The sequence below is a fragment of the Eucyclogobius newberryi genome, unplaced genomic scaffold, assembly GCF_026437365.1.
Source record: "Eucyclogobius newberryi isolate DKJ021-1_F unplaced genomic scaffold, fEucNew1.0.hap1 SCAF_8, whole genome shotgun sequence".
Classification (NCBI taxonomy): Eukaryota; Metazoa; Chordata; class Actinopteri; order Gobiiformes; family Gobiidae; genus Eucyclogobius; species Eucyclogobius newberryi.
In genome coordinates this window covers 11816943-11828983 of record NW_027316500.1, presented here as the reverse complement: position 1 = coordinate 11828983, position 12041 = coordinate 11816943, and the positions used below count along the sequence as shown (strand labels likewise).

The window sequence follows — 12041 nt, the reverse complement described above, 5'->3', positions numbered from 1 at the left end:
TCAGTTTGGAGAAGGACGTTTTGTGTTTTTTCTATCAGAAAACACAAAGTGAGTGAGTGGTGGGAATTCATGTTTAAAGTTAGACTCCCTTGTTTGAGAGGCTGGGAAAGAGAGCACACAGAACAAATGAGAAGTAAACACGCAGCCACAGGAAGCCATTAACTGCAGCACGGACCAATTAGGCCTCAGCAGGTGTCCCGGGACAGTCGTGCTTTGGTCCCCAGCGTCTGTGGCTCAGCTCCTCCGTTCCAGTCGAGGAAACTGTAATTTAAGGTAAAGGATTCCTACGCATGGGTCTCTAAGAAGAGCTTTTATTGGTCTGTCTTTGTCTAAAGTCCCCCAAGCACAAGTCATTAGTGAGGACAATTGCACCCCCCTGAAGTAACTGGGCTTTTTACAGAGGAGGGAGATAAGACAGGATCTCTGTCACGTCTCGGACCCCCTCTATGGCTTATTGCTCTTTTCACACCCATGTCCCAAACACAGACAGTCAAAATCAAAGTCAATCGTAGGGGGAAACAGACAGGGCAGAATACACATGAAATGCAGGCTTGACCGAGGAGCAGATACTGTGAGTGACCACCTGTCCCATCTCTGCCCCTTGTCCCACTTATTTAGAGAATGAGTTTAAACAAATACAAAACATGATCAAATAAATATTCCTTGAAAAAAAAGCAAACATTTTTTTCTGGCTGTTTGGGTTGTAAAATGTTATGAACTACTGCTATTTCAATCTCTCTCTGTATGTTAAAGTTGATCAAACTGAAAATATACTTCATTGTGTCTGTCTTAACCTGAACAACTTGTCCCACCTTCACAATTTGAGGTAACTTTGAAAAATCCAAATAGCCAACATAGTTTTGAACTGTGAATTTTATGGTTATTGTCATATTGTAGATAATACATGATCAAAGGCTTTATTTATTTGTTCTTGTAAAGGGAAATTATGTATTGTGTATTTGATTTATATGGATGTTGTAAATAGTTTCCCTAATAAACCATCATTCCAATTCAAAATAAATGAAGTTAGATATTTGAGATATTAAGATACATGAACAAATGTGTAGTATTTTTAATAATGCTGTTGTTCTTTTAGGGACCACCAGGAAAATACATAGTGAGATAATTAGGCTATGTAAAAATAAATAATTCATAAAATCTTGATCTATATTCATGCCTAACTCTTCTGTTTTGTGTATCCAGTCGTATAGACCCGCTGTCACTGAATTAGGCTGTTAATTATGCAAATCACTCGCCTGCCGCTTCTTTTCAATTGGCACAATACGCCAGGCCAGACTTGCCTTTGATATCACGCGCGTGTGGATTGGAACCAGACGACGTCCCGCGCGTGGGTCAGGACAAACCGCTGATTGGATCGAACAGCGTAGGAAACGGTCCTACGCCAAAAGCTCATTCTCACGTAAACGCTCACCTGTTTGACTCCGATAGGGGGCGCTCTAACTCGCTCTTGCTGCTGCAGTCTTTGTGAATGGAGCCTGTCCGTGAGCAGTGACGTGTGGTCCCTGAGGTGGTCCCTGAGGTGGTCCCTGAGGTGGTCCCTGAGGTGGTCCCTGAAGCGGTGCATGTCCCAGTACGTCATCAGGTGGCGCTGTGGGATCAGAGAAGCAGCCATGGATCTATGATATTACATGCTGCTGTTTAGCCCTCTGACATCATGTTATACACAGGATGTGGGTAAACAATAAGTTACAGATCACGTGAGCTCATAAAGAGGTTTACACTATAATACGCGGATAATATATAACTAGCAGTGGATATATAGACTGACAAATAGAATAGGCCACAGGGGAAAAGAAAGCTGATGCATTTCTGAATTCTGAAAGTTGTCTATAAGGGTGGTAAACACTGAACCTCACAGTTAGAAGGTCCCAGCTTCAGTTCAGTCCATAAAGCCAGTACAATCAGAGGTGGGTACAGCCAAAAATTGTAATTGGAAGTCTAAATGAAGCTGGTGCTACAACACCAACAATCTCCTCTTCCTCCTCTCCTTGACCAGCACCACAGCAGACACCACTAACACTGCTCTTTATGCCACTGGAACATCCTGGTTCTTTTGTGAGAACGCTTTTTTTGTTTTAGATTTTGGCTCTGCTTTAAACGACACCATTCCCATCTCCAAGTCCTCCAAGCTAATGCACTTGAAAATAAAGCACAAGACGTGTTGATGGGTGGATGATGTTCTCACTAACAGGTGGCAGTCTGTCAGGCAATGTCACCAATCCTCAGTCCTGATGCTCAATACAGGGGTCCAACTGCGTGTTGAGCCCTCTTCTTTATGTGGCAGAATAATATATGGATAATAGTGTAAAATACAACTATGATAACATGTGTGTTTAAGATTGTGATGACTAGAATAAAACCACTTCAGAAACCTGATCCAGAGCTAACAAGTTGTACAAAAGGCACTTAGGTCCCTCTACTTTATAAATACCAAACAAGACTTTGTTTCACAATGATAGTACTGTTTATTTAGGGCTGATAAAGTGCAAGTCAATAACTTTATTAGTCGTTGAATAATACTATTTAATTTTATACATATTTGCTGGGAGGTCATATCAATCAAGTTCTTACCTTTAATACAGTCAGAGAATATGTTAACATTTCAGGTTGTGGCCAAATCCAATAAAAAATAAGACTCAAGTGGGACAGGAAATGGGTCCGTGAAAGGGCCCCTAAGCACAGCAAACACACAACACAACAACACAAAGAAAAGGGGAAACCTCCACCAAAACCAGACACCACCACCAGTGTAACCATGAGAAACTTCAGCTTCTAAAGCAGAATAAAGGTTTAGTAAAATACAGCCACTACAAGACTTCTATACTCAACACAAATGAGCAGTTAGTACAAAACAAAACGCTTTGAAACATTACACATTTCAGTCCAATCCGTAGTCCTGGAGTCCCCTTCACTCAGACCCTGGAGGAGACATGTGAGAGAGCAGCTGGAGCTGGCAACACTAAGTTCCATGCATCTTGGCGTTTATCCTATTCCAGGAAACTGTCACTGTAGTTGGACTAATGCAAAACAAATATGAGGCAGCCTTTAGGGATGATGCCCTTAAATTGAGTGGTACTCATTGAGCAACCTCTCATTATATCCCTCCAAAATGAGGCTGAACCAAAAACTAATAATTGTGATAATTTTAGAAGCAAAATCATGTATTTTTAGTTCAAACCATCATCCAAAAAATAGACTTAAATGTTAGACCTAAATGTTAGACCTAAATAAGCCTAAATCATCATGTTTTTTCCTCACAATAATCGTATCACTTAAATTTGATACGGTGACATCTTTATTCAGGACATCATGGGGACAACACTTCCCTTTCTCACAGACCTTGACTGGGCTAAGTGACTTATTCAATACATCCATGGGCTGTTGGGCTTGCTTCATAGGGCCAAAGGAATGACCCAGGATCCCTCTCACCCAGCTGCTGTTTGTGCTGCTGTCCACTGGGAGGCGCCATCGCACAATAAAGAGCCACACTTCAAGTCTAATGAAACGTTTTACCCATGTGCCATCAAAGCCTGACCTCTGCAAAGGCAATTGGGTATTTGCAATATATTTTACATATACTTATTTATCATACAGTGTCCTTCTCATCGGAAAGTCATCGCACTGAGGGGAAACCAAAATAAAAGCCTCCGAATAACAGTCAAGAATAAATTAATAATAATAGTAATAGTAGTAATAATAATGATAATTATAATTTCAAATAATTTTAAAAAATGATAATGATGATAATAATAATAATAATAATAATAAAGTTATGTACAATTTATCTGATCTGATGAGATGCAAACAGTAAGACCACATCGATATTTTAATAGATCCATTAGCATCACTGCCATTTCCATAAACCTTTCTGATTAATTTAAGGAAACAGAACATAACAACATTACATAACAATACGGTTTGTAACACCTGTTCTTGTTGAGCCCGGAGCCTGGCCTCCGGGTCTTCATCCTGGTCTTTATCTGGGTTTTGCTTTGGACCAGCGGGAGTCCTCCTTCTCCAGCTCTTGTCTCCTGCCTGTCAACAGTCAGAGCCCAATTTAGACCGTCAACGTGGGAGTGAAACCTGCTGTAGCTTCCCTTAAGATTATCAGAAAAGAGAATACATTTTTTGGTAATCCCTTTTTCTGAGAGCCAAGAAGAGTCCTCCTACACGACAGCCTGACAATGTGTTGTTAAAATAAGAAAGACTCTCAGAGGAGCGAGCCCACCTCAACCTCCTACAGAGCTCATGCTGATTTATAACCGTGTTTGACAGCAGTTACACGTACACCATATATTTTTTATTTGAGAGAAGATAAATGCTACTTATAAGAATAGACACGACCATAATAGTAGTAATAGTGTAAAGTTAACTGTGCTCAGTAAATAGCTTCACATAAGAAGTTGATTTAAGATGTTTTATGTTTGTGTTGGAATTAATCATTTGTGTGAATTATTTATTTTATTTTAAATTCTTATATTTCAAAAAATTTATAAACATAACAAAAGTGTTGCTCGGACACAAAACAATAAAAAAAGCTACAAAAGGTATAATATGTGCTCAACTTAAACAATAAAACCAGTAAAATAGCAACAACGGGTAAAATAAATGAAAGAAAAACACTATATTTGAGACATTGTGGTTGTGTGAAGTTCATACAGACCACATTTTACTCCAGTTGCCTAATATTATCTTGGAGTAACAATACTTTTACTTGAGTATCCATTTATTTTTGACGACTTGACCCCCATCTCTCTGTGAGTGGTGCCTGGAGAGAGCTCCGATCCACCGTCTGCATAGATCTGACTGACTCCAGTTAATCTGTCGTGATGAAGAGGTCGGATGAAGGAGCCGTAATGATGCTGGGCAGATGTTGTTGAGGGAAGTTTTGGGAACAGATTTTTTTGTGACATCACAGGCCGGATGTCGACTTGTTGTAAATAAAGAGGAGAAGGGGATCAAAACAATGCAACTCTAATCGTGCATGATTGAGAAAACGCTAGACAGAGGCAGACATGCCAACAGGGATTAACTGCAGAAAAACACACTTCACATGGCATCTGGGTAAAGATGATGGGTAGGCTTTAGAAGTAAGTGTAAAAGCGGAAGTAATTAACAGAGCAGTGGTTCTCAATCCCTAATATTTGGCTTTCCTACACCCAGATATAAACCTCTATCAGGCCTAAATTCGAGCTAAACAAGGCCTAGAATGAGACTGAACCGTGGTTACAAATAAAGATGAATGCAAATTAGGACATATTAGATTTGTCTCTAAATGAAACTGTCACTATCCATGGGTTTCAGAATGAAGACATTTTCTAGGACTGTAACCATATCAAAAAAACAATTTAAAAGAACATATATCTTCCTAAAAATCCTCAAAATATTGCACATAACAGGACGCTGAAACCCAGGAATACCATCAAGGTTTTATAGACTACTCAAAATAGTGGATAAAGAAGTGGCGGGGGCATCTATACAAGGGTAAACTGGGCTTCATTGTACCATGCAGTGAAATTTGACCCATTCTTCAATGTAGTTGGGACAGCAGTTAGTTGAAGGGCAGTGGGCGACTCAGGTATAACCGGAGGATTAGTTTATAATGGTGCATGTGTTTAAGGTTGAAAATGACTGACCCCACAATTGAAAAAGTTGATGGAAACATTAGTTTGTTCTATAACTCTGTGTATCTGCTGTAAAATGTACTAAACATGTAAATGTGGCTTGGATAAGACAGATTATTGTCAAATGACATAAGTGTGATGAGTGTTAAATGTAACAATTAGTCATCTTGCCGTCCAAGCTGAAGACTGCAGCTCTTGTGTGCCATTTCCCAGACAACCTAAGAAATGCAAAACGAAATAGCCAGAGTTTGGGTTGAAATATCCCCTAGTTAGGTCACCTTGTCCTTGCCCCCTTCTGGGAAATGCCTCCTTTCCTCTGCACAATTAGTGAAGCTTTATGGGCCGAGTGTCTCTTCAGGAAGCACACACATTTTTACAAAAGGCAGAGAATGCATCAGTCACGTTGCCTCAGTGATATTGGCAGAGCACAGCAAAGGGCACTGTCTGTCCCGGGACGCTATCAGTGGCAGGGCAGATATGTGCCCAACGAAACTGTAAATCTGTGCAGGATAAATCTGCTGTCTCACCGTGGGACGTCATTTTGGCTGGGACACTGTGAGGAGTCAGCCTGAAGCTATAACACAGAGCTAAAGGGATGGTTCTTATTCTGTTTGAATGTCAACATAATAATACAGTAACAGTTAGATTAGCTTTAGTAAGTAATTAACCTTGTATGGGTGTATTACACTTGCACAAACATGTCCAATGGGAACATAACCTAACCTTAGTACATGGACATCCTCTATCATCAATTTCCTTGAGACTGATCCTAACCTTAACATAGTCAACATTTCTATTGACCTTTTTCAACTAGGAAAGTCCCACAGAGCTACTTGCATAACCTAAACTTTAATAATAAAGGATTTACTCATGAGGACCTGATTGTTGTTCCCATGATGGACGCAGGTTCACATGAATTGAGCGTGTTTAGAAACTTTTGCACTAAATTAGGACTAAACATGGAACTAAACCTGGAAAAGACTAAGGAGCTTGCACAAAAATCACATTAAAATTGGGACTAAGCAGACTAAACCCGACACTAAACATGGACCAGGCCACGGCTGAACCAGGACCAACTCAAGTCTACATCAGAATTAAACTGGGCTCAAACCAGGACCAAGGGCCAAATCAGGATGGACAATTATTTAAGTGATCTGTTCTTCTGTATCTACCTCTGTATCTACCTGCGTTGCACCAATGAAATTTCCCCATGTGGGACAATAAAGGATTATCTTATCTTATCTTATCTTATCTACTACGCTCCGCTGTCCTCATTTATACTGGCTTGGGACTGGTAAAATAAACACAACTCTGACATCTAGTGGCTGGATAAGAAAACACACTTGAATTCTTAAAATAACTGAATCTAACAAACGTCTGTATTGCTGTGCGCTTTGTGTTGCTGCCTCTTGACCAGGTCGATGTGGTAAATAAATACTGTTTCTTAATCAACCCAACCGCATAAATAAAGGTTAAACTTAAGTTCTTGAGTTCTGCTGTGCCATTGATGATATACACTATTATTATAACATTATAACTGTTCTAAAGGGCATAGATTGCTTGTTGTCCGTGTTGAGCAATGGCAGCGTGAGTCAGATAAAGAAGACTTTAACAGAAAGGGATTACACAAGTTTGAGATGAAGGCAGTGGTTGATGAGGCGATCAGTGCATGGTACACGCTGTAACAACATGATCTCTGTCACACACAAAGTCACAATACAGCTCTATGTGACCCCAGTGATAACGTCTATGCAGGAGGAGAGACTCTAAGCACTAGGGGAAATTCATCCAGAAAGTTACATTAAAGGTGTTTATTTGACATTTGAGCCTATTTATGATAAACAGCACCACATGCTTTTAAGTTTGTTTGTTTGTTTGTTTGTTGTGTTTCTTTCTTTGTTGTGTTGAGTTGTTCTGTATTTGCAAAGAGGAATTACTAATGCAGTTATGGTCAGAAATACCAACTCACCGTCATCAAAAAGAGTGTTTTTTTTCTACCGTTACTTTAAGATTATTGTGGTTCAACTTTAATAGTCACTATATTAAATCCCCACCAATAATGTAAAATTAAGAGTGTTTTGGCAAAGGAAATCTAAATTGAACACAAACAATATGAACAATTTTGGGTTTGGAGTTTAAATCACTGCCAGAAATCTTCAAGTTTGTACCTTTTTAATAGAAATCGCTCCGTGTCTGCCTGAGATCGAAGGCAACACTTTGATATCAGCGCCACGGGACATCGTCCTCTTCAATAACTCTAAGATATTTGACAAGTTTGAACACATAAACCAATTGCTAACATTTATACTGTAAAAGTAGAAATGTCTTACCAATTGAGTGACGTTTCCTAGCTGTCTTAACATTCCTCTATCTGTGTTGTCATTGTGTGGCTCAGAAATAAAGGACTGTTACCAAGTTACAGAATACAATAAACTCTAGCTTTATTGTTTCCTCACAACACTGGCCCATTCCCAGACCTCTGCTGCCTCAAGCTCTTCTCGTCCAGCTTATCGATAGTAATTGCTGCTTAAGTAATAAACCAGTTTCTTATTTTCTAACTAAAGGACCCTCTATATGGCACAGTGGCAGTAGTGTTTGGGGATATTGCCTTTAGTAAAAGAGGACTGAAGCTCATTTCCTGACAGGATCACGCACCTGGGCACCACAGTGCTCCTGTCAACCCCGCTTAACAGGAAATCTAAGAAGCTTAAGAGTGCACTACCGTAGCAACTCAGGTAGCAACAGTGACAACAAAGATCCAGATGAATCCACATGTCAAAAAAAAAATGTAGAAAAACTACAACGGACTTCAGGTTTAAATAATTACAAAACATTTTTACTTCAAAAAGGCATAAAATATTCAGCAGTGACAGTACAAATATTTGGTCAATATTAACTACTGTACATGAGTGAGAAATCCACAGAGCCCTCTTCTTCTGGTTCCAGAGGCAGCGCGTAAAGGGCTTTGTCTCCAGCACAAAGGAGCGCGTCTCAACTCCATCTTTTTGACCCTTTTTCCTGTCTCACGCAAAGCCAATCCGCACGCGCCCCTCTGACAACAGAAACATGTGCAAAAGACAATATCATTAAGGTGTTTAAATCGAAATAAACATAAAGAAGCAAACAGACGCGCTCCTCTGATGAGCGTCATCGCGTTATTTCCGCGCAGAATCACGCGTTTCTTGCATGAAAAACGTCGCTTTGCTTTTTGACATTTCATCCTCGGGAAACACGCATTTCTTTCCTTTCTGCACATTTCAGTGTGAGTCTCGTGCAGATGCCATTACAAGAGGCATTATGCAAAGTCCGCGGCGTAAACAAAAGACTCAGGAGCTGCGTCACGTGTCAGCATCCTTTAAGGTGCGGAAGTGCAGAGAGTCTGTCCACTTTCCCCAGCGCAGCAGCGTTTTCGACCCCCTTCAGCCACTCTTTACACTTCCTCACCACCGTCTCGTCCACGTCGCCGTCCTCGTCCTCGTACTCCACGTCGTCGTACTTGTACTGGTCGTTTAACAGCGAGATCTTCACTATGGCGGTGATGTCCTGTTCCAGCGGGTCCGGTTTGCCCGCGCTGGGGACGCATCCTTTGCCGCCTCCGCCTTGCGTCTTTTTGGACGGGAAGACGCGCCGGTGCCGGAAGTCCGCGGCGGCGCAACACTTCTGCTGCTTGGCCATCATCTGCTTCTCCAAGTTGCGCTTTTGAATGACGAGTATGGCTTCTGGGGTGAGACTGAGAGTGAACTGGATGTCCTTCTTGGCGTCGTCCCGGCCCGGTCCCGGTTTGTGCGCCGAGTCCATGGACGTGGAGCGTCTCACCGCGTCGCACGGGTCCTGAGGTTTGGGGACGGCCAGCCACGAACACTTTCCCTGAGGCTCGTCCGGCTTCTGAACGGGACTTTTGCTCTTCTCCGGTTGAGGTTTCCTCCCGAGGTTCCGTAGATTCGCGGATGTCCAGGACGACGGCTGCTTCTCCTTCTCGGACACTTTATCCGCTCCAGATTTGCCGGTGAGCTCGGACTGAGGAGGCACCGCGCTGGCTTTCTTCTTCCCGAATAAATCCCTGCCGGGAGAAGAGATGCGCTGGTGCAGGCTGATGGGCGGGAAAGGCATGTTCGCTCGCGTCTGGAAGAGATCAAGACAGTGTCAAAAATAAATGTCCAAAGTGCATAAGAGGACGCGCTGCGACGAGACGTGCCGAACCGTTCATTATCGTCCAGGGCGACGGCCGCGCGCGGTGCACCTGTCGCGGCTGAGATTCAACTGGTGCGGCACACGCGCGTCTCCCGCGGCTTTATGCGCGCGCCGGCAGGAGGGCGTGGTCACGGGGAGGGCCAAACATAGCCGTGAACACATCTGTGACGTCACTTTAGCAGGTTGAAACGTCTCCTCCCACTCCGCTACACATCTCCTCCCACTCCGCTACACATCTCCTCCCACTCCGCTACACATGTCCTTTTCCTCTGTATCTACCTGCGTTGCAACAGTGAAATTTCCCCATGTGTGGACAATAAAGGATTATCTTATCTGATTATCTTATCTTATCTCCCACTCCGCCACACATCTCCTCCCACTCCGCCACACATCTCCTCCCACTCCGCCACACATCTCCTCCCACTCCGCCACACATCTCCTCCCACTCCGCTACACATCTCCTCCCACTCCGCCACACATCTCCTCCCACTCCGCCACACATCTCCTCCCACTCCGCCACACATCTCCTCCCACTCCGCCACACATCTCCTCCCACTCCGCCACACATCTCCTCCCACTCCGCCACACATCTCCTCCCACTCCGCCACACATCTCCTCCCACTCCGCTACACATCTCCTCCCACTCCGCCACACATCTCCTCCCACTCCGCTACACATCTCCTCCCACTCCGCTACACATCTCCTCCCACTCCGCCACACATCTCCTCCCACTCCGCTACACATCTCCTCCCACTCCGCCACACATCTCCTCCCACTCCGCTACACATCTCCTCCCACTCCGCCACACATCTCCTCCCACTCCGCTACACATCTCCTCCCACTCCGCTACACATCTCCTCCCACTCCGCCACACATCTCCTCCCACTCCGCCACACATCTCCTCCCACTCCGCCACACATCTCCTCCCACTCCGCCACACATCTCCTCCCACTCCGCTACACATCTCCTCCCACTCCGCTACACATCTCCTCCCACTCCGCCACACATCTCCTCCCACTCCGCCACACATCTCCTCCCACTCCGCCACACATCTCCTCCCACTCCGCCACACATCTTCTCCCACTCCGCTACACATCTCCTCCCACTCCGCCACACATCTCCTCCCACTCCGCTACACATCTCCTCCCACTCCGCTACACATCTCCTCCCACTCCGCCACACATCTCCTCCCACTCCGCTACACATCTCCTCCCACTCCGCTACACATCTCCTCCCACTCCGCCACACATCTCCTCCCACTCCGCTACACATCTCCTCCCACTCCGCCACACATCTCCTCCCACTCCGCCACACATCTCCTCCCACTCCGCCACACATCTCCTCCCACTCCGCTACACATCTCCTCCCACTCCGCCACACATCTCCTCCCACTCCGCCACACATCTCCTCCCACTCCGCCACACATCTCCTCCCACTCCGCTACACATCTCCTCCCACTCCGTTACACATGGGCCTGTCACATAAAGTGTAACAGTTACACTTTGTGGATATAAAGCCTAATGGCTGAACCAGTAGAGTATAAACTGGGACTATAAAACAGTCTGTATTGGTGAGGACATGTGATTTGGATTACAGTAGCTTGTGGTGATATTAAAGGTAGAGTATGTAACTTGAGCTCTTTGGTTTGAAAAAATATATAACAATCACACGTGAACCTGCCAGAGCTTTAACTTACAGATATGACAAATACAAGTGTTTGTCCTTCTCAGTTTGTGCTCAGACGTGTCTCATGTTCACTCAGAACCTTCAGAATTCCAGTCTCACTGAGATGCAGAGGCTGTTATCAGTAAATACTATTATTTGAACATATCTAGGGACAGATCATGTTTATGAAATTTGAAATACTTTACGTACCGTCCCTTTAATCAGCCAAAGTGTTTTATTCTTATTAACTTTCATACATGCAACTTGACTAAAAATAATTATAAAGAACTTGACTTTCCTAAACAGTGATAGTTCTACTTCAAGGGACTTTTCAACTCATGTCCCTGTGGAAACGTCTGTCATTGAGCTGACAACATTGACTTATCAAGAAAGCTGTGACTGCTTAATGTCATAGCTTCTATGTCATAGCTTCTATGTCATAGTGCCCCCCTTGGGAGATTAAAAAAGTATCCACCCCCACAGCCTCTGGGACAGCGCAGAATTGGAGCGTCACTGCGGTAAATATGGCGCGCTCACTTT

General features: G+C 43.7%; 2 protein-coding genes across 2 annotated transcripts in view; one reads left to right on the top strand and one right to left on the bottom strand.

Annotated features, from left to right (window-relative positions):
- The window catches only part of oit3 (oncoprotein induced transcript 3), a 187816-nt gene that overhangs the window by 140179 nt on the left and 35596 nt on the right, over positions 1 to 12041 (top strand). The window lies entirely within an intron of this gene.
- On the bottom strand, positions 8673 to 9906 carry prr18 (proline rich 18). The gene has a single exon (XM_072437450.1). The coding sequence runs from the start codon at positions 9753 to 9755 to the stop codon at positions 8991 to 8993; it is 765 nt and encodes a 254-aa protein (XP_072293551.1). The 5' UTR covers positions 9756 to 9906; the 3' UTR covers positions 8673 to 8990.